Below are 21,494 nucleotides of genomic sequence, written 5' to 3'. Positions count from 1 at the left end.
GCCTAAGCCAGAGGCCTGTGAGGTAGAGGCACTGGTAAAAGAGCTCCGGATCCCTCACAGATGTGACCCGAGTGCTGTGCCTGCTGGGGAGACTCGGAATCTGCTTGCGGTGCTGAGTGAGTTCGCGGAACCCGATGTTGCCCGTCGACAGACGAGGTCTGGACCCCCCTACCCAAGGCTCGAGAGATTGCCTCCAACAGCCAAGCAGAGAGGAGTTGAGAGACTGCTGCCCCAGGAAAGTCACGCCAGCAGAAGCAGAGGAGCTGCATACGTGAACAGGGCCGTCACTTCTACTGTTCACTCACGGTACTGGGGCCAATTAGGTTTAGGTACTCCGGTTGGGAGGGGAACGGTTGGGGCTAAAGAAGCTCAACGTGATCTAATTGAATTTATCCGGAAAAGACTTTCGGCCTAGCAAGGATAGAGATTAGAGATTTACACACATATAGGTGACTCTTGGTCTTCCTTTCCTGGGGCGGTCCTCATGTGAGCCAGTTTCTTTGTAGTGCTTGATGGTTTTTGCAACTGCACTTGGGGACACTTTCAAAGTTTTCCCAATTTTTCGCACTGACTGACCTTCATTTCTTAAAGTAATGATGGCCACTCGTTTTTCTTTACTTAGAATTTGTATTATGGCAAGAAAAAAGCAGCTAACAGTCTATTCAGTAGGACTATCAGCTGTGTATCCACCAGACTTCTGCACAACACAACTGATGGTCCCAACCCCATTTATAAGGCAAAAAATCCCACTTATTAAACCTGACAGGGCACACCTGTGAAGTGAAAACCATTTCCGGTGACTACCTCTTGAAGCTCATCAAGAGAATGCCAAGAGTGTGCAAAGCAATCAAAGCAAAAGGTGGCTACTTTGAAGAACCTAGAATATAAGACAAATTCAGTTGTTTCACACTTTTTTGTTAAGTATATAATTCCACATGTGTTAATTCATAGTTTTGACGCCTTCAGTGTGAATGTACAATTTTCATAGTCCTGAAAATACAGAAAAATCTGTACTGTATATATACACACATACGCTTACCATGTAATGTCTTCACATCCGGTTCCGTCCAGATGTGTCCAGATGCCAGAACTCCAAGCAGCGGAAGTTCGTCGACTACCATATTGGAACATCCGAGTGAGGAGTGTCAATATGGAAACTGCTGGAGGTACGAGCCTCTTGCACGGTAGCACCAGTGGAACACAGTCGTGAACACGCCGCTGGATAAGCAGAATGATTCAATGACCGCCACCATTTTTGTACAGGAGCACATACAGTTTTAATGTGACCGCCACTATCTGCCTGCACAAAGATGGCATACACACACATACACAGTTATGCTCAAAAGTTTACATACCCCGGAAGAATTTTTGATTTCTTGGCCTTGTTTCAAAGAATATGAATGATAACAAAACACTTTTTCTTCACTCATGGTTATTGGTTAGGTGAAGCCATTTATTGTCAAACTACTGTGTTATCTGTTTTTAAATCTTAATGACAGCCAAAATATCTTTCACATACACACCCCTCCCTGACACCCCCCACACACACTATGTGTGTCTGTATATATATATATATATATATATATATACATACACACATATATATATATACACACACATACATATATATATATATACATATATATATATATATATACACACACATATATACATATATATATATATATATATATATATATATATATATATATATATATATATATATATATATATATATATATATATATATATATATATATATATATATATATATATATATATATATATATATATATATATATATATATATATATATATATATATATATATATATATACATACACACACACATATATACATACTAGTTCTACGCCCGGGTGGCAAGCATGTTTATTGGTATATGGTCTCCCATGCTGGTATGTGCTGCCCCATCCTGTCCCCAGCATCCTATCCCCACTATCCTATCCTGGTAGGCATGGCACCCCTCACCCCCCAATCCTGGTAGGCATGGCATCCCTCACTCCCCAATCCTGGTAGGCATGGCACCCCTCACCCCCCAAATCCTTGTAGGCATGACACCCCTCACCCCCCAAATCCTTGTAGGCATGGCACTCCTCATCCCTATCCTGGTATGGATGGTACCCCTAATCCTGGTATGCATGGCCCCCCACATCCCTAATCCTGGTATGCGTGGCACCCCTTATCCCCAATCCTGGTATGTATGGCAGCCCTCATCCCTTTCACACTGTACACATACAAAAAAAAAAACCACTTCTACTCCCCTTTCTTCCCTGTGCTCCAGTGCTGCTGTGTCCTGTTCTGCCGCTGTATGCGTTCAGTGTCTACGCATACCGTGATCTCCAGCGCCATACACACTCCTTATCTGTAAAGGCCCCATGCGTGCTTCTGTCTGGAGCCAGACTGCGCAGGCTTGTCACGCTTGCACAGTCTGTAAAGGCTTCAGACAGACATGCATCTCCCGTTATATTATAGATATGTATGTACTGTACATATACATGTATGTGTGTATACATGCGTGTGAGTATTATATATATATACACACACATGTGTACGAGAGCTAAATTTGTTTTACCATTGAAATGCATATATGTATTTGCTTTATCTTTAATTACATTCACCACAGATTGGCACTGCCTGTGCTATTGCAAATTAATTGCCATTTCACGTTACAAGGGTCCAGTAAAGACCATTGCTGAACATATTGTAACCTGAGGTCATTAAAATCTGAGATACCACTGTACCATTGTTAAAGAGACCTCTCACCTAATCAAAAGCGGCCCTTTTCAGCTTTGTTTTTATGTTATTCCAGTGCTCCCCTTTGTATTTAATTTTTTTTTTTAATTTGCCATTGGGTTCCAGAGATATGGGCTTTTTTTTTACAGATAGCTAATTTTAATAGTTTTTACCACGGGAGTGTGGCTCACTGGATGATAAAGACATGCTACCAGAAAATCCTGTGAGCCATAGTACCTTGGGAAAGACCATAAAAGTTAGCAATAAATAAAAATGCTCATATTTGTGGACCGCATGGCAGTAGGAATAAAAAAACTAGCAAAAACTGGCAACTTTTGTCCTGGTTGCAGGTCCCTTTTAACCCTTTACAACCTATTACTTACATGTACGTCATAGGTCATCTCCCTTCCCTTTGATGCGGACTCTGGCGCTGAGCCCACTTTTCAAGCACATGTCAGCTGATCTGATCAGCTGTCATGCGCCTTTAACAGCCACAGGTGGAATAATGATCCACCCGCAGCTGTTAACATGTTAAATGCCGCTGTCAATCTCTGACAGCGGCATTTAACATGAGCGTGCCGAAAGCGCGTCACAAACCACATGATTGCGGGGCGCTGATGGGTTGGCATGACAACTGGGAGTCAACAGGAGACCCCCATGCTTGTCATTGCCGATCTGCTTTGAGTGCCGCATAGCGGCCGGTGTTCATAGCAGATGATCATTTCTGCTACACATATGTAGCACAAGTAATCAGAATATCGCAGCTTCAAGTTTCCAAAGGAGACTATTGAAGCAAGTAAAAAGTGTAATAATGTTTTTAAAAAATAAAGTAAACAAAAGTTCAAATCACCCCCCTTTTGACCCATTCAAAATAAAAAAATTAAAAACAATACACCTCTGGTATCGCTGCATTCAGAATCGCCCGATCTAGCAAAATATAAACAATGAATCCGATCGGTTAAATGGCTTAACAAAAAAATCAAAATGTCTGAATTACTTTTTTTTGTCATCGCAGCTTTGCTATAAAATGCAAGAACAGGAGATCAAAACATTATATCTACCCCAAAATGGTATTAATAAAATTATCAGCTCAGTGCGCAAAAAAAGTTTTCACCCAGCCCCAGATCCCGAAAAAAAAAACTATAGGTCTTGGAAAATGGTGATTTTTTTTTTTCTACAAACTTGATTTTTTAACCACTTAGATAAAAAAAAAACTATACAAGTTTGGTACCTGCAAACTCAATGACGTGGAGAATCATAACAGCAGGTCAGTTTTAGCATTTAGTGAACATGGTAAAAAAAACAACAACTGGTATTGCATTTTTTTGCAATTTTACCAAACTTGGAATTTTTTGCTGTTTTTCAATACACTATATGGTAAAAATAATTGGGTCGTTCAAAAGTACAACTCGTCCTGCAAAAAACAAGCCCTCACAAGGCCATATTGATGGAAAAATAAAAAAAGTTATAGCTCTGGGAAGAAGGGGCAAAAAAAACACAAACTGAAAATCCCAAGGTCGTGAAGGGGTTAAATAAAGGAGGCTAAAAAAAAACAAGCAATTTTTTTTAAGTGTGAGTACATTTAATTTAATGATTTTAAACCCAATATCGAAATGCACTGTACCTTTGAACCAGGAAATCCAATAGGACCTTCGATACCCAGATCACCCTGCAAAATAGGTTTTTAAAATAGGATTAAACTCCAAACATTCATTAAACAATTTGCCGTGAATATTAGATTGAACTCAACAATATACCATATTAGGAATGGTATTTAACGGAGTTGTCCCAAAGATAAAGTACACAAATGAATATATTGTGGAAAATAAAGAAGTTCCACAATTGGATGTGTTAAAAAAAAATGTTCTGATGCTGGATAATCTTAATGTTCCCGTGTCCAACTTTGCAGAACATGACCTGATCAGACCACATCTCCCAGGCAAGAGGAAGCAATAGAGTACACAGACATTACAGCAGGGGGATCACAGCTGCTGGTTTCTGAAAGGAAAAACATTTCACTGCCTGTTTAAAAACTTACATTACCGCACAAAGAATCTGCTGTGATCCCCTGCTGTAATGTCTGTATACTCTTGATTCCTCCCCTGCCCAGGAGATGTGGTATGATCAGACCATGTTCCTGCACGGTCAGACACAGCCATTAGACAGTACACAGCGGGGGCACATTTATAAGATTATCTCAGCATAGCTAATAGGAGGGAGAGCTGGGAAGCAAAAAAAAGGCTCAATAGGGTCTTATCTGATTTTAAGTTGGAATGTGTGAAGTGGAATCATTTTGTGTTTTTAAACCTGGTAGTGGTACATGTCTTGTCCTAGTCTGACAGCTTCTATGTTAAAGCGTCTTATCGCCTACTTTTCCTTCTCTGTGTTACCAGCTAGAAATAATGTATCAATACTAATGGAAATATATGTATTGTATAACAATCTGTTTAAATACCAGTGTTAGTATACAACAAAATCACTTACCTGCACTAGTCCAGTTGCAGCAGGTGTATCTGCTCTGACATTATAAGAGATGGGCCAGGAGCTTTCTGGTCTTATATAGTGAATACTGCAAAGAATTGTGGGAGTTTCCATGTGTATAAAAGGGTCACAATTTACTGCAATCAGTGTGGATAGTTGTGATGGTTTGTTTTGTGGGCATGGTAAATGGAGTGGTAACAGGCTAGCAACAAAGGATTATGTTAAACAAAATATGGATTTATACTTAATGTTACTTTTTTGCTGAGGAAAAGGACTGTTTAAAATAAACTCCTTTTAATTTTTTTGTATCTATCAAAGACTGTCATCTTTGAAAATCCTATGCTTCACATATGGTGCCTGCAGTGGGATATTTTTTTGAGTATTGCTCCAAGTACTCACATTTAAAGCAAATATAAGGACTTATGTACAAGACCTGTTCCTGGTCTATTAAAGCAAAAGAAACAAACTGCTGCCAATAAGCTCAAAGGTATGGAAAGTCAAGGTGCCAGACCTAAAGTTAAAGAAACAGCACTAAGTGATGACGCAGAGCTTCTGGTGCTGCAGAAGATCCAAGTGCTGCTGAGCTCTCTGAAAAGCCTTTACCTGGGAGCATTGCTGATCTCCTGAATTGGCTAACTGTGCAGCAGATTCAAGCTGTCAAGACGAGCAGAAGAAGCCAGGAGACATAGTGAAGAGTTGCGACGTCAGGATGAAAACTGGAGGGAATTATTCCAAACACTAAACCGGGAACAGCAGACATTGCCACCTCCTCATTCTCCACCTGTAACTATGTCAATTTGGAAAAATCCACGCATGACAAGACTTAATCCATAAGATGATGTTGAAGCATCTTTAACTACATTTGAAAGGATTGCAAGTACCTGTCCGTGGCCTTAGAAGCAGTGGGTAGTGAGACTGGCACCATATCTCACTGGACAAGCCCAGCTAGCCTATAGCTACATGAATAAACAGGATGCAAATAACTATGATTTGGTTAAAGAAATGATCCCAAAGGGATATGACACAAGTGAAGAAATGTACAGACAGGTTCAGGGAACTCAAATATTGCTAAACAGATAATCTCAGAGAGGTCTTTACTCGCCTCCAAGACTTATATATGAAATGGATGTAACCAGACGCTAAATCCGTGAAGAAATCAGTGAAGCAATCATACTTGAACAGTTTCTACACATTCTCCCAGCGGATGTTAATGTTTGCGGTAAAAAGTATAGACCCAAAAATGCTGACAAAGCCATTTCATTAGCAGAGAACTTTCTGCTGGCAAAAAGCTCCAAATAGAATATCCAGACAGTCCAGAATGTTCTTTAAGTAAGAAGTCCAGACACCAGGACCCCATTGAAAACAGACAAAAGTGGAAAAACTTGTTATATCGGTTATGAAAAAGGACATGTTGGTAAATTTTGTCTAAGAAAGATCTTAGAAGGTCCAACATATGCATCGTTGTATTCTTGCAGTGAGTATCCGACTAGTTCTAATTAAGATATTCTGTGGATGCTTTGCTGAATTCAGGCTGTAAACTAAGCTTGGTAGAGGAACATTTGGTAACCCAAAGGATGAGCTTACCCAAAATACCTATTACTTGTGTTCATGGAGATACCAAACTTACTCCTCTTCAAATATTAAACTGCAGTTGGATGAAAAATGTTTTACCATGCCAGCAGTTGTTCCTGAACTACAAGTACCAGTGATCCGTGGTAGAACTAGTCCAGGATTCAAGGACTTGATAATGGGAGAAGCTCGTTTGTCTGGTCTGCTGGTACTACTAGAGCTCAAGCTAAGGCACAAGAGAAATCTGAAACTTTTGAGGAAAATGTCAAATTTCATGAGGACATTATGAAACCACCACCTAAGCATCAGAATGTTTCAGTACAGCAGGATTTCTTCAGGAAAACACTTTCCAAGGATGGCAAGTATATAAATGCTGGGTTGTGGGACACTGATAGTGCAGATAAGCATAAACAATATATTAATGTATATACTTTATATGAGAAAAGTTTAAAGAATTGTGAATTGGTGGGGAAAAAAGTAACCACCAGCTGCTCACTTTTTTTGTAGTTGATAATAACATTGTATAGAGTGTTTACTCAGCCAAAGACAGGGAACAAGTACAACAATTGGTTGTGCCAAAAAGGTTTAGATCAGAAATCCTGAAATTAGCACATGATGTTTCTTTTGCTGGTCATTTGGGTTATGGAAAAAACTTTAGCAAGAGTGCTGTATCTGTTCTACTGGCCTAGAGTTTATGGTGAAATAACCAAATATTGTCATAGTTGCCCAGTATGCTAGTACACTGCTTCTGTCCCTCCCAAAGCAAAACTTATACCATTGCCAGTAACTGATGTACCATTTAATACTGTTGGTATGAATATTATTGGCCCATTAGAGAAGTTCTAAAGGTAATCGTTTTATACTTGCCATTGTAGATTATGACACGAAGTACCCTGAGGTCATTCCAATGCGAACAGTTACTGCTAAAAGGGTTGCAGAAGAAATTTTGAATGTGTTTAGCAGGGTTGAATTACCTAAGCATATCCTGACTGATCAAAGTACTAACTTTAAGGCTGTGTGCCCACTATGCGTTTTTTAAGCATTTTCGCAGCTGCAATTCCGCTGCAGAAACGCTTAAAAAAATGCTTGGTTGAAGGTCTGCCATGTTCCCCAATGATAATCCGCATGTGCACATGCTGCTTAAATTTCCGCTGCGGATTATCTTTGCGGAAAAATCCGCAGCACTACTAATTATTTTGCGTAAACGCGGCACTTTCGCCGCCATTGACTTGCATTGGACCGCATGGAATATGCATCACTGCAATGTGCGGATGGTACCCCGGTTTGGAGAAAAAAAAAAAATATATACATTATATTCACCTTCTGATGGCCCCCGGTCTCCTTAGCGATGTGTCTCGGCTTGCCAGCAGCTCACGATGGTCTGAAAAGGACCTGCCGTGACGTCATTTAGTCATGTGACGGGTCCTGCGACCGCTGACGTCGGCAGGTCCTTCAGTGCACCGCGAGCTGCCGGCAAACCGAGATGCATCGATTAAAGAAACACAGGGGGCCATCAGAAGGTAAGTATAGATTTATTTTTTACCATTCTCTCGGGTCACACTATATAAATCCATGCCGGTTGCATGGATTTATATAGTGTGACCAAGCTGTCAAGCACTTTCCAAGTGATGCTAAAATCGCTTGGAAAGAGCTTTTCAACCCGCATGCAGAAATGCATGTGAAGAACGCTTCACTTCCGCTAGTCCCTGGCAGAAAAAAACGCATGTACAATCCGCATGCGTTTTTTTCTGCCAGGAAGATGCAGAAACGCTCAGGAAAAATCCGGAGCATTTCTGCATCATGGGCACATAGCCTACCTCCTCTTTCCTGTCAGAAGTTTATCAACTTCTGGCTATTCAGCCCCTCAAAACTACTCCCTATCATCCACAAACAGAAAGGTTGACTGAAATGTATAAACCTTAAAGAATATGCTTAGAAAATTTGCACACAATGATCCAAAACATTGGGACAAATAGTTGCCATTTTTGTCATTTGCTTACAGTGTAGTGCCACAAGAATCCACAGGATTTATCCCATTTGAATTGTTATATGGTAGACGACCCACAGGACTCTTGGATATTATCAAAGAAGTATGGAAAGGTAAAACTGGTCATCAGAAAAATGTGGTTGAACATGTCTTACAAATGAGAGAGAAACTAATGAAATTGTTTGAGGTAGCTCACAATAATGTACATAAAGCCAAAAGCTATCAAAAGAAATGGTATGATCAGCATGCCAGAAATAAATAGATTAAAGTTGGGGATAAGGTTCTACTCTTCATAGCAGTGAAAATAAATTGATGGCAATGTGGCAAGGGCCTTTATAAGGTTGTTAGACAAACTGGACCTGTAGACTTTGAAATTGAAACTCCAGATAAAAAAACAAGAAACTAAAGTTTATCATGTTTATTGAAATGATGGCTTTAACCAAAGCGCAGAGCAGAAAGTAACATCGTTTGTACTATTGTTGCAGAGTCTTCAAAATATATGTTGCAAGAAATGTATTTTATTTTTTTAAAACAACTCTGCAAAGTGGTCAGATGTAACCTTGAATCCAATGCTATCAAAGGAGCAACATTGTGACTTGAAAAATCTTATTAGGTCAAGTTCACATGTTTTCGGTTGTCAGCCTGGCCGTGTGTCTTTAATTTGTCATTAAATAAAAACTGGGAGCCATGCTTCAAGGGAATGTGCCACTATTTGAACACTGCCACCATTGAAGGGAGAGATAAGTTTGATATTCTTTCCAATTGGGGCAATGCCGTTTAGGGTTACATTGATAATCATGGGGTTTATATGGTGACTTAAATGTGATTTGGACCATCCCCATGTCTATATATGGTTTATTTATATGTGACAGTGTGATCTACTATACTGTTTGATTAGCACCTATTGTACTATATGAAGTATTCTGTCCCCATGGCCTGTGGCTGTAAAGATGGCTCTGTGAGATGCTTGATCTCTTCACCTGTACTTAAAATTGGTGATGGTCACAGATTGCTTAACTCGGCTGCAAGCAGGCACATTGTGAAGAATTCAGAAGAAACTGTTTTTCTTTAAGAATTCTTGTTAACCCCTTTAAAGCCCATGACGTGCAAATACGCGTCTGTGCCCTGGGACTTAAGAGCCTGACCCGTATTAGTACGTCATCGCGCGCGCACACAGGCTGTGCGGGCGCGATCGCCGCCGGGTGTCAGCTGATAGTACCGGGTGTCAGCTGTGACAATGTGCAGGGAGCGGTCGCAGCATTGAGGTGGCTAAGGGGAGGAGTTCGCAATACTCACCTCTTCCTCCAGGCTCCAGCACTGTCTGCCGCAGCTTCCCGGGTGTTGCCATGATGACCCGATGTCATCATGACAACATCCGGGTCACCAGACAGCAGGAAGATTTTTTTGGTCATGCGCAGTGCATGACCAAACAATCTTCTCACTGTGCAGCGCTGACTGCCTGCATGGCACAGGGATGGATGGTGCTCCATCCCTATGCTATGCAGGCAATCAGAATAAAAAAAGTGAAAGTCCCAGAGTGGGACAAAGTAAAAAAGTAAAAAAAACTCTCAGAAAGTGAAAAAAAAAAAAAAAAAAAATTGTAAAAATATTAAAAAAAATAAAAAAAATCCACCAAAAATAAAAATATAATGTACCCATCAATAAATATTATTCTGAAAATAAATAAATAAATAAAAGTACACATTTGCTATCGCCGCGTCCGTAACGACCTGATCTATAAAACTGTCCCACTAGTTAACCCCTTCAGTGAACACGATAAAAAAAAAAAAATGAAGCAAAAAACAATGCTTTATTGGAATAACATGCGATCAAAAAAACAAATATGTAACGGGTCTGGGAGGCAGAACCTCTGGGCTACTATACAAGGGGGCGGTCCTTGTAAGGGAGCGGGTGGCGACCAGGCAGGCAGTCACAGCAGGTGACCGGGACAGTCTCTGGGTGTACGGGCAGGAGGTCACGGCAAGTGATCGGGGCAGTCTCTGGAAGAACGGGCTGGAGGTCACGGCAAGTGACCGGGGCAGTCTCTGGAAGAACGGGCTGGAGGTCACGGCAAGTGACCGGGGCAGTCTCTGGAAGAACGGGCTGGAGGTCACGGCAAGTGACCGGGGCAGTCTCTGGAAGAACGGGCTGGAGATCACGGCAAGTGACCGGGGCAGTCTCTAGGTAAAGGGTAGGTACGACCTGTGATGGCTGAACCTCCAGGTAGGCTAGCAAGGCAGATGGAGGATGTGTGCTCCCAGGTGAGCAAGCGAGAGTCTCTGGAATAGCAGGTGGTCACAGCACGTGACGGCGGAGCCTCCAGGTAGGCAAGCAGGCAGGTAGCGGAGAAGCGCTCCCAGGTGAGCGGGCAAGAGTCTCTGGAATAGCTGGTGGTCACAGCACGCGACAGCGGAGCCTCCGGGCAGGCAAGCAGGCAGGTAGCGGAGAAGCGCTCCCAGGTGAGCGGGCAAGCTGGTCCATAGACAGACTGACCGGAGTTGTAAGGCAGACCGTCGGACCTCAGGCAAGCAGGCAGGTAGCTGATGTGCGCTCCCAGGTGAGCGGGCAAGTTGGTCCTAGACAGACTGACCGGAGTTGTAAGGCAGACCGTCGGACCTCAGGCAAGCAGGCAGGTAGCTGATGTGCGCTCCCAGGTGAGCGGGCAAGTTGGTCCTTAGACAGACTGACCGGAGTTGTAAGGCAGACCGTCGGACCTCAGGCAGGCAGGCAGGTAACAGGAAATCAGGCAGGATTAGGACAGCAAGCTGGCAGGAATCTGGCAGGTAACTGGCAACGGGACCTGAGGGCTGAAGCAGAGTAGAACGGTGCAACAACATTGCTCGGGCACCTCCATCTTGGAGGAGGTGCCTTATATATGGTAAAGTCCTCCGGTCATTGGCCGGGGACTCCTTAGGACGGCGCGCGCGGCCCCTTTAAGAGGGAGGGAGGGCGCGCGCGCACGCCCTAAGCACAGTGGCCGGGAAGGAGCGCGCGCTGCCAGCAGAGCGGGAGAGGGACGCCGGGCACGGAGCAGAGCGGTGAGGGGAACAGCGTCCCTGCCTAGCAGAGGGCAGGGACGCCGGCACTACAGAATATAAATAAAAATGGTACCGCTGAAAACGTCATCTTGTCCCGCAAAAAACAAGCTGCCATACAGCTCCATCATCCGAAAAATAAAAAAGTTATAGCTCTCAGAATAAAGCGATGCAAAAAAATATTTTTTTCTATAAAATAGCTTTTATTGTGTAAAAGCGCCAAAACATAGAAAAACGATATAAATGTGGTACCGCTGTAAACGTACTGACCCGAATAATAAAGCTACCTCATCAATTTTACCACACGCGGAGTAGAATAAAAAAAAAAAAAAAAATCCTGAATTGTTGTATTTTGTTTATTCTGCCTCCCAAAAGCTGGAATAGAAAGCGATCAAAAAATGTCATGTGCCTGAAAATGGCACCAATAAAAACGTCAACTTATCCCGCAAAAAACAAGCTGTCACATGACTCTGTTGGCCAAAATGTGGAAAAATTATAGCTCTCAAAATATGGCGATGCAAAAACTAGATTTTACAAAATATGTGTCTTTTAGTGTGTGACAGCTGTCAATCATAAAAACCCGATATCATTCTGGCATCTCTGTAGTCGCACTGACCCGAAGAATAAGGTCGTCTAATCACTTATACCACACTAGGAACGGCGTAAAAAATAAACGCTAGGGCTGGGGTTGGGGTTAGGGTTGGGGTTAGGGTTGTTTTGTTTTTCAACAGTAAAAAAAATAAATAAAAAAAATTAAAAAAAATTACAATATGGCAACTAGTGTTGAACGCAAGTGCTCGCTACTTGAGTTTGTATCGGGTGCTCGAGTCTCCGCCCCATATGCTTCGCGGCCAAAAAAAACTCGCGGGGATTGCCTGCCATGCACGAGCGATCCCCGCATGTTTTTTTTGGGGTGTCTAATAACCGTCAAACATGTGGGCGGGCACTCGTGCATTTCACTTCAGCACACGTGATACATGGTGCATACCTGAGTACCTGATGCAAACTCAAGTAGCGAGCACTTGCGCTGAAGACTAATTACAGCTTATTCAATATGATGACCTAATGTCATCAAATTCTGTGTCGTACCTCTGGGTTCAAAATGTTCACTATACCCCTTGATAAAATCCTTGAGGGGTCTAGTTTCCAAAATGGGGTCACTTGTGGGGGGGGGGTTCAACTATTTAGGCACATCAGGGGCTCTCAAAACGCGACATGGTGGCAGCTCTCGATTGCAGCCGATTTTGCTTTCAAAAAGTCACACAGTGCTCCTTCCCTTCTGAACTCTGACGTGCGCCCAAACACTGTATTTTCCCCACATATGGGGTATTGCCATACTCAGGAGAAATTGAACAAAAGTTTTTGGGGTCCACTTTCTCCTCTTACCATTGTGAAAATAAAAAATTGGGGCTAAAACGTCATTTTTGTGGAAAAAGTTTGATTTTTTTATTTTCACGGCTCCATGTTATAAACTTCTGTTAAGGACTTGGGGGTTTAAGGTGCTCACCACACATCTATATAAGTTCCCTGAGGGGTATAGTTTCCAAAATGGTGTCACTTGTGGTGGGTTTCCACTGTTTAGGCACATCAGGGGCACATCCGCTAATTATTCAAGCAAATTTTTCAATCAAAAAGTCAAATGGCGCTCCTTCCCTTCCGAACCCTGCTGCATGCCCAAACAGTGGTTTTCCCCCACATATGGGGTATCTGCTAACTCAGGAGAAATTGCGCAACAAACTGCATAGTGCAATTTCTTCTTTTACCCTTATGAAACTGCAAAAGTGGGGGCTGAAAAAACATTTTTGTGGGAAAAATGTGAAAATTTTATTTTTACGGCTCAATGTTATAAACTTCTGTGAAGCACCTGGGGGTTCAAGGTGCTCACCACACATCTAGATAAGTTCCCTGAGGGGTCTAGTTTCCAAAATGGTCTCACTTGTGGGGAGTTTCGACTGTTTAGGCACATCAGGGGCTCCCCAAATGAAACATGGCGTCCGCTAATTATTCAAGCAAATTTTACATTCAAAAAGTCAAATGGCGCTCCTTCCCTTCTGAACCCTGCTGTGCACCCACAAAGGACAAAAGGAAATACACATGCGGGTATGAACAATAACAACTATACTCCATTTGGTGTAGTCCAATTTTCAGTTGGAGGCGTGAAGTCCTCAACAGCCGGATAATCCGAGTCCAAATAGAAATCCATCTTTGGATTGGAGAAGCCGCAATGTGCAAACACTTCCTACAATCCGCTGGAGAAAGTTCAAATGTTCCAACACAGCTGGAGGGTATATGGCAGTAGGCTCCCCGCCGTAAGCTGTGTCCAGAAGCGATGTCCTTTGTGATGCCTTAACCCATGAAGCACTTGGCACTATAAGTAAGGTGAATACCAGCCTGCACAACTGGTGACCAGCTCAAGAAACGTCCTGAGATATGAATCCTCAGCTTCAACCTCGGTGTCACAGGTATGTAGCGTGTAGAGATGATGGGTCTGGTCTCTCCGTCAGCGACTGGTTTGTCAAGTTCAAATGTGCTGCCAGCATTGACAGCACAAGGGTCATCAGGAACAAAACATGGAAACGACGTCCAGGTGTTGTCACAAAGGCTGGGTGAGGCCATGAGTCCTGCTATTGGGTGAGTTGGATGCAAGTTGTTGAAGATGTGGTGCCACAGTTCAAGAGCAACTTCTGCGACCTCCACTACTTGTACAGCAGCACAAAGACCGAGTCTTGGTGCAGTGTGAGCAGGCCTTGAGGCTAGTATTGTCCTGTCCGGGACAAATTCACAAGGTACCTTGTTGATGGCTTCTGAGGTGTTAAGGTAGGTCACTGCTGCTATGACTTTTGTAGGTGCGCCAGAGAAAATGTGGACTCCTCCTCTTGTGGCGGCTGAAAGAGACTTTAAGGCAAAGCCAGATAGGAACGAGATGGGGTGATCTAAGATCTTTGGAGACGTCTTCCATGTTCCCCACCTTTGTGGTTTCTGGGATGGTAATGGAGTGTTCAAATCCATGTTCACAGCAGTCAACTGTCTTAACAGAATCTTTCCTTGAATGGTGATGGATGCTATAAACCCGAGCAGATCGTAGATGCTGTCCACAATGGGTAAGACTCCTCATTTGGTTAAGGGTTTAATGCAGACTGACATCTGGAATGAGAACATGTAATGTTTAATGTCCCAGAGCAGACCAAGGCAGCATTGCACAGAAGGAACGTTGGAACACAGATCAAGATCCTTTATGCTTGTTGTACGGTCCTCAGATGGAAATGCCTTCATTACCTCCTGGTTGATAGAGACGATCTTGTGAGGTCTGAGGTTTGCTGCTGACAACATATCCGGTGTTCTAGAGAGCAGATCAATTGTCTGTTCATTTGTAGGTAGAGATTTAAGCACATTATCTACATAGTAGTTCTTCACAGAGGAACATGAGGTCCATACTTTCTCTCACCTTCCTGGGCTGCCTTTCTCAGTCCACAGATTGCCGCAGCAGGTGAGGGGCTGTTCCTGAAGACATGTACCTTCGTCCGGTAGTCTATGACCTCATTGTGGACGTCATTGTACTTGTGTCCTTGGAAACAGAGAGAGTTTCCAATGTCTTCACTAGCAGGTACCAGCCGGTTGTCTTTACTTGAAGAATTGAACGCCGTTGACGCGAGGTTGTCATCACAGGATGGGAATGTGTTTGTTGTTAGGGTTTTCTTGCTGCCACTTAAAGTTACTTGGTTTCTCTTTCACCCAGTAATGATGTGGGCATGGTAGAGAGTGAGTATTGAAACCATTTGGCGAGACATGAGTCTTAAATGAGAAGATCCATGCAGGTCTCTTTGTCCTTTCCATGCAGACATCTCCTATGATAACCCAGCCTCGATCAAAGCGTTGATTTGCCGACGTACCTTGTGTAGCCGCAGAATGTCTCTGCCAAGCAGAATCAGGATGTGCGTGCTGCTGTCAAGAGCTGGAATCTTGTTGGCTATAGTCTTCAGATGGAGGTGATGAAGAGCAGCCTCTGGAGTAGGAATCTCCTCTGTTGTATGGTATCTAGTTGCACTCGACCAAAGTGGGTAGGGGTATCTTCACGTTGTTCTCAAGAGAAGATACTATAAGTCCATTGGCTCTTCTCCCTGAGACCTCTGTAACATCACTACAAGTGCCTAGAGTGTGGGGTTGAGCATTTCCCTTTAAGTCAAATAAATCAAAGAGTTCTGACCTTGCAAGGGATCGGTTGCTCTGATCATCCCGAACGGCGTACATCTTTATGGTTTTCTCTGGATGGTCCTTAGGATGCACATTCACCAGGCATATCTTCGCACAGGACTTGTCACACAGGTCTTCTGCACAGTCTTCTGTACATGAAGAAGATATTGTGGTAGGACTTGCTGGTTGTTCTGCATTCTCCCCGCCATGCCTTGTGGTGGGGGAAGGGGCAAGCTGTGAAGTGTCAGGTTGGGAAGGATGGAGCGCTTGAAAGTGGTGCTCACTGTCGCACTCAAAACACTTAATAGAGATTCTACAGTCTTTAGCAAGGTGTTCAGTAGACGCACAATATCTGTAACATACCCCAAACTTCTTTAGAAGCTCCTTGCGTTCCTGGAGGGGTTTCTTTCTGAAGCCGATACACTTCTTTAGGGGATGTGGCATCTTATGAAAGGGACACATACGATTAGGATTTTCGATCTCTCCACATACCTCGCTCTTGCCTGGAGCTGGTGAAGGTGTGGGAAGAACGTCAGTCTTCTTTGCTGACACTGGACTGCTGCGGTTTCTGCTTCTTGAACATGGACTTTCATACTTGGGAGGGAATGAACCAGGGCCGCTGGGTTCTCCATGGAAGAAGCTTGGGTCAGTCTTACACTCTGCAATGTTTTCGATAAACTGACAGAAGTAGGAAAATGGAGGAAAGGAGACTTGGTTTTCCCTTTTGTATTTTGTTCCAAGCATGGCCCACCTATCTTGGATATAGGATGGTAGCTTAGAAGTTATTGGAATTACCCCATGAGCAGTGTCCAGGTAACTGACGCCTGGCAGGCAGGTATGGGTCTGCTTTGGCCAGCTGATGCTCTAACAGGAGGTCACTTAGCTCTTGGAATTTTGCACAGTCCTTAAAGGATAGTTTTGGAAAATCATCTAGATGCTTGAACAGGGTGTTTTCTATGGCCTGAGGACTACCATAGCTTCGTCCTAGTCTCTCTCATACAGTGGTGAGACCAGCCATTGAATTACTGATGTGGACAGATTTAAGTCTCTTGACCCGTTCTGTGTATTGTGGCCCAAGCCACCTGATTAGCAGGTCTAGCTCTTCAGCGGCTGTGATGCCGAGGTCACTGATTACGGTTTTAAAGGTACATTTCCAACCTCTGTAGTTTTTAGGTTGATCATCAAACTTTGTAAGACCAGTCTTAGTTAGATCACGACGAATCATGTACTTTGCAAAGCCAGACATATCAGCATTCTCTGATTTTGGAAGGATTGTTGCGGGCTGGGTAGCATTGTTGATACAGTTTGTGGTGTTTCGACCTAGGAATGCAGGAAAATATGGTGCAGCATAGGCATTCAGTCCAGTAACTGGCTTAATGTGCTTAGTTTCTGTCACACATGGGACTGGAACTGTGTGGCTGACTGGAATGTGATGACTTTTTTTTGCATACTGGCCAGCACGCGTGCTTCTGTATATAGGGTTTTGTGAGGTGCAGGGCCCAGGTACATTTGATTGCACGGAGGAGGATCAGGATGCAGGGTTGGCAGCGTATTGTACTGACCTTGAATGCAGGATGCTGATAAACACTCTGTGTCGTGTTGCCTTAGAGGAACGTCTGTGGCATCGGGAACGATTGCTGGAGCTGGGGCTGCACTATTCTGACTTTGTACATAGTCTCTGGTACGTTTAAGAGGGTCTTCCGTATCAAAATCACTTAAACTGATGCTGTCTTTTTGGCTCCCACTGATGGCTTGTTCCAGGACCTTTACCCTTGCCATGGCTGTGGCGTGTTCATATTCCTTTTCTAGGGCCTCAATTTCTGCCCTTTTGTGTGCTGCTTTGGCTTCAATTTCAGCCTTTTGGCGTGCTGCTCTGGCTTCCATTTCTGCCTTTCTGCGCACTGCTTCATCTCCCTCTACTTCCATCTCCGTTTTCTTTTGAGCAAAGGTAGCTTGTACTTTAGTGGCCTCAGCTTCTGCACATGCTCTTATAAGCTGTTTGCTGAGGTTTGAAGATTTTGAAGAGTGTGACTTAGATGATCGCTTTGACCATCTGGCTGAGCCAGAAATGCAAGATGACATCTCAGCAATCAGAGCTATTCTTGCCTCTGTCTTGGCTTTAATATCGCGCACCATGCTTTCTCTCTGAGTTAAGTTGTTGGAGAGCTTGCAGCTCTTTACAAGAAACAGAAGGGTTAATTTTTTGTAAAATGGGGTATTCATCTGTTTTTTTTTTTACATATAATCTGAACACCGTTGTGCAAGGGCTCCCTCTGGTGGTAGTTTGAGAGAAGCAGGCTGAGACAGGCTGTCTATGTGACTCAGCAGTTGTTGCCATAACTGTGCTATAACACGGGACAGTTCATGTTTACTGACTTCAAGGTTCTCCCTGACTTTCCAAGTGAGCTTTGTAGGGCGTCCAGGCTTCTCACTCGACAGTGGATCAAGTTCTATGCCCTCTTCCTCTAACAATGGGTCTGGCAGAGACCGTGTAGTAATTCCCTCAGCCATATTAATTCACAGCGAGGATGGAAGCTGTATAGTCTCATATGATGAGAGCGGATGCTTTGCTGAAAGTCCTTTAGCTTTATAGAAGCTGTAGCTGGCTTTGCAGATGTATCTGGAAAGTCTTTTTTACTATTCTGTCCCCATGGCCTGTGGTTGTAAAGATGGCTCTGTGAGATGCTTGATCTCTTCACCTGTACTTACAATTGGTGACGGTCACAGATTGCTTAACTCAGCTGCTAGCAGGCACATTATGAAGAATTCAGAAGAAACTGTTTTTCTTTAAGAACTCTTGTTAAATGCATGATCAACAGCACGTAAAAAAGACTTTCTTCAGACAAGCTGAAAGCACATGAGCTTCCTATGGTGCCAAGATGGAGAATGAGAGGGGAAGCAGGAAAAAAGAGCTAGTGACATCACAGCCAACAGAGGGAGACAGTGAGAGGGAAGAGCCAAACTTCAAGGAAAGTGAAGCTTACAGCTATGTGACTTTAAATGTGATGTGGTCCCTAAAAAAATGGTTTTGTAAATTTTGTTGGAAAAATGAGAAATCGCTGGTCAACTTTTAACCCTTATAGCGCCCCAATAAAAAAAATTTTGGTTCCAAAATTGTGCTGATGTAAAGTAGACATGTGGGAAATGTTATTTATTAAGTATTTTGTGTGACATATCTCTCGGATTTTAGAGCATAAAAATTCAAATTTTGAAAATTGCTAAATTTTCAACATTTTCACCAAATTTCCATTTTTTTCCACAAATAAACGCAAGTGATATCGAAGAAATTTTACCACAATCATGAAGTACAATATGTCACAAAAGAACAATCTCAGAATCAGGGGGATCCGTTGAAGCGTTCCAGAGTAATTACCTCATAAAGTGACAGTGGTCAGAATTGTAAAAATTGGCCTGGTCATTAACGTGCAAACCACCTTGGGTTGTAAAGGGGTTAAATGCATGAATAACAGCAGGTAAAAAAGACTTTCTTCAGACAGCTGAAAGCACATGAGCTTCCTATGGTGCCAAGATGGAGAATGAGAGGGGAAGCAGGAAGAAGAAAGAGCTAGTGACATCACAGCTAACAGAGGGGGAGAGGGAAAGGACTAACTTCAAGGAAAGTGAAGCTTGCAGCTATGGAGTACACAGCAAACCCAAGAACACTTGGAAATAGAAGAAATGCAATACAGCAATTAAAATGTCCAGGAAAAACTGTAAATGTCCCAATTATGGGACAGAACATGATGGTTTAATCCTATCATATGTTTTGTATACTGGGAATGTGTTTCCCTGATAGGATGACCCCTAGGCAATAATACTATTTATCCTGGTGTAACCTCTAGGGCATACAGGTCAAAGGCTTGCATTATACATTGTGCCTGTTTTCCCCTGCATGTTTACATGAGAACACATTGTGCTATGTTGGTTGTCAGTCCATGAAAACCTATTGTGTTATACCAATTGGGTTTGAGTGCACCTTATTGATATATGTACATATTTGGGCTTATTCTTCCTCATGGAGTGATCCTGTAGATTTGTTGTACTTTTATATGGTATACTCCCATATCCAGTACAAGCACTAGTGTATCTTTTATATGATTTGTGGTTTTGTACTTTGGGCTTTTCCCTGTATTTTAGAGTTTATAATAGTCTTTTTTTAACCCCTCCTCTACTATATCCTGATAATACTTTTTGGGTAAACACCTACGCTAAAATTCTTTTCAATTAGACAAAAACCTTATCAAATACCAGAAAAATTAAAGAACATAGCAGAAAATGAAGTTAAGGAAATGCTGAGACTGGGTGTCATTGAACTGTCAAAGTCCTTGGTCTTCACCTGTAGTGATGGTTGGGGAAAAAAAGATGGGACAATACGATTTTGTATAGATTTTTGTAAAATTAATGCTATGTCTCATTTTGACAGTTAACCTATGCCTCACATTGATGACTTAATTGGTAAACTGGGAAGAGCAGCTTATATTTCTACTCTAGATTTGTGTAAGGGTTATTGGTAAATTCCCCTTGAAGAGAAGTCAAAGGAAAAACATTCTTTTGTGATGCCTAGTGGTTTGTATCAATTAAAAAAATATGCCGTTTGATCTTCTGGGTGGTCCAGCTACTTTTTAGAATGCTATGGACCTACTCTTAAAAGATCACAATGAGTACAGTGCTGCTTATCTAGACTATGTGGTAATCTGTAGCAGATCATGGAAATACCATTTGCATCACTTAAGGTAATAGATGAAATTGAGAAGGCTAGTGTAACATCCCTGGCGGTGTGCTTGCATAGTGCACCACCTCCCACCATGCAAGACCGCAATCTTACCCATTAGTCCAGCCTGCAAACCTTGCTCCAATTCATGCTGTGTGCATGTCTCTTGTCTGACTGCTTAGGGCGGCGGCCCGGTTACTTCCTGATTCTTATAGCTGCTTATGCGTCTCCAGCCTATTGCTGTGAGTCACTGGATATTTAAACCCCCTCCACCCAGAAGGAGGGGCCTGAACAACACTATCTATCAGTGTGCTCCTTGCTTCTGATTTGCCAGGTCTTGTCCTGTGTCTAGTCTGTTTCTGCCACCCTGGGGGCTGCATACCCAGGCCTGTTATCTGTGACTTCTAGTCCTTTCCGCCACCCTGGGGGCTGTATTCCCAGGCTCGTTCCTGTTTCTCGTTGCGGTAACAGTTCCCGTCTGAACTGTCTCCTAGCCTGTTACCTGTTTGTCTCTATGTACCCTCCCTTTTCCTGCAGTGTCTGAACCTGCACCTAACTTCAACTCGTTGTCTACCCAGGCCTGTTATCTGTGACTTCTAGTCCTTTCCGCCACCCTGGGGGCTGTATTTCCAGGCTCGTTCCTGTATCTCGTTGCGGTATCAGTTCCTGTCTGAACTGTCTCCTAGCCTGTTACCTGTTTGTCTCTGTCTGTACCCTCCCTTTTCCTGCAGTGTCTGAACCTGCACCTAACTCCAACTCATTGTCT

At 43.0% G+C, this 21,494-nt stretch overlaps 1 protein-coding gene across 7 annotated transcripts in view; it reads right to left on the bottom strand.

The window, feature by feature from the left end:
* LOC141265403 (collagen alpha-2(VI) chain-like) overlaps positions 1-21,494 on the bottom strand; it is a 704,763-nt gene that overhangs the window by 396,701 nt on the left and 286,568 nt on the right. For all 7 annotated transcript variants that reach the window (XM_073678446.1, XM_073678444.1, XM_073678445.1 and 4 more), the window contains one exon: positions 4,379-4,423. In XM_073678446.1, the coding sequence (XP_073534547.1) occupies positions 4,379-4,423 (45 nt within the window). The remainder of the gene's footprint in view (positions 1-4,378; positions 4,424-21,494) is intronic.

This window comes from Phyllobates terribilis, unplaced genomic scaffold (genome assembly GCF_046119375.1).
Source record: "Phyllobates terribilis strain yellow unplaced genomic scaffold, ASM4611937v1 Scaffold_4__5_contigs__length_816908805, whole genome shotgun sequence".
In the NCBI taxonomy this organism is placed as follows: Eukaryota; Metazoa; Chordata; class Amphibia; order Anura; family Dendrobatidae; genus Phyllobates; species Phyllobates terribilis.
Note: the sequence above shows the minus strand (reverse complement) of the source record. Positions and strands in the feature narration are given on the sequence as shown.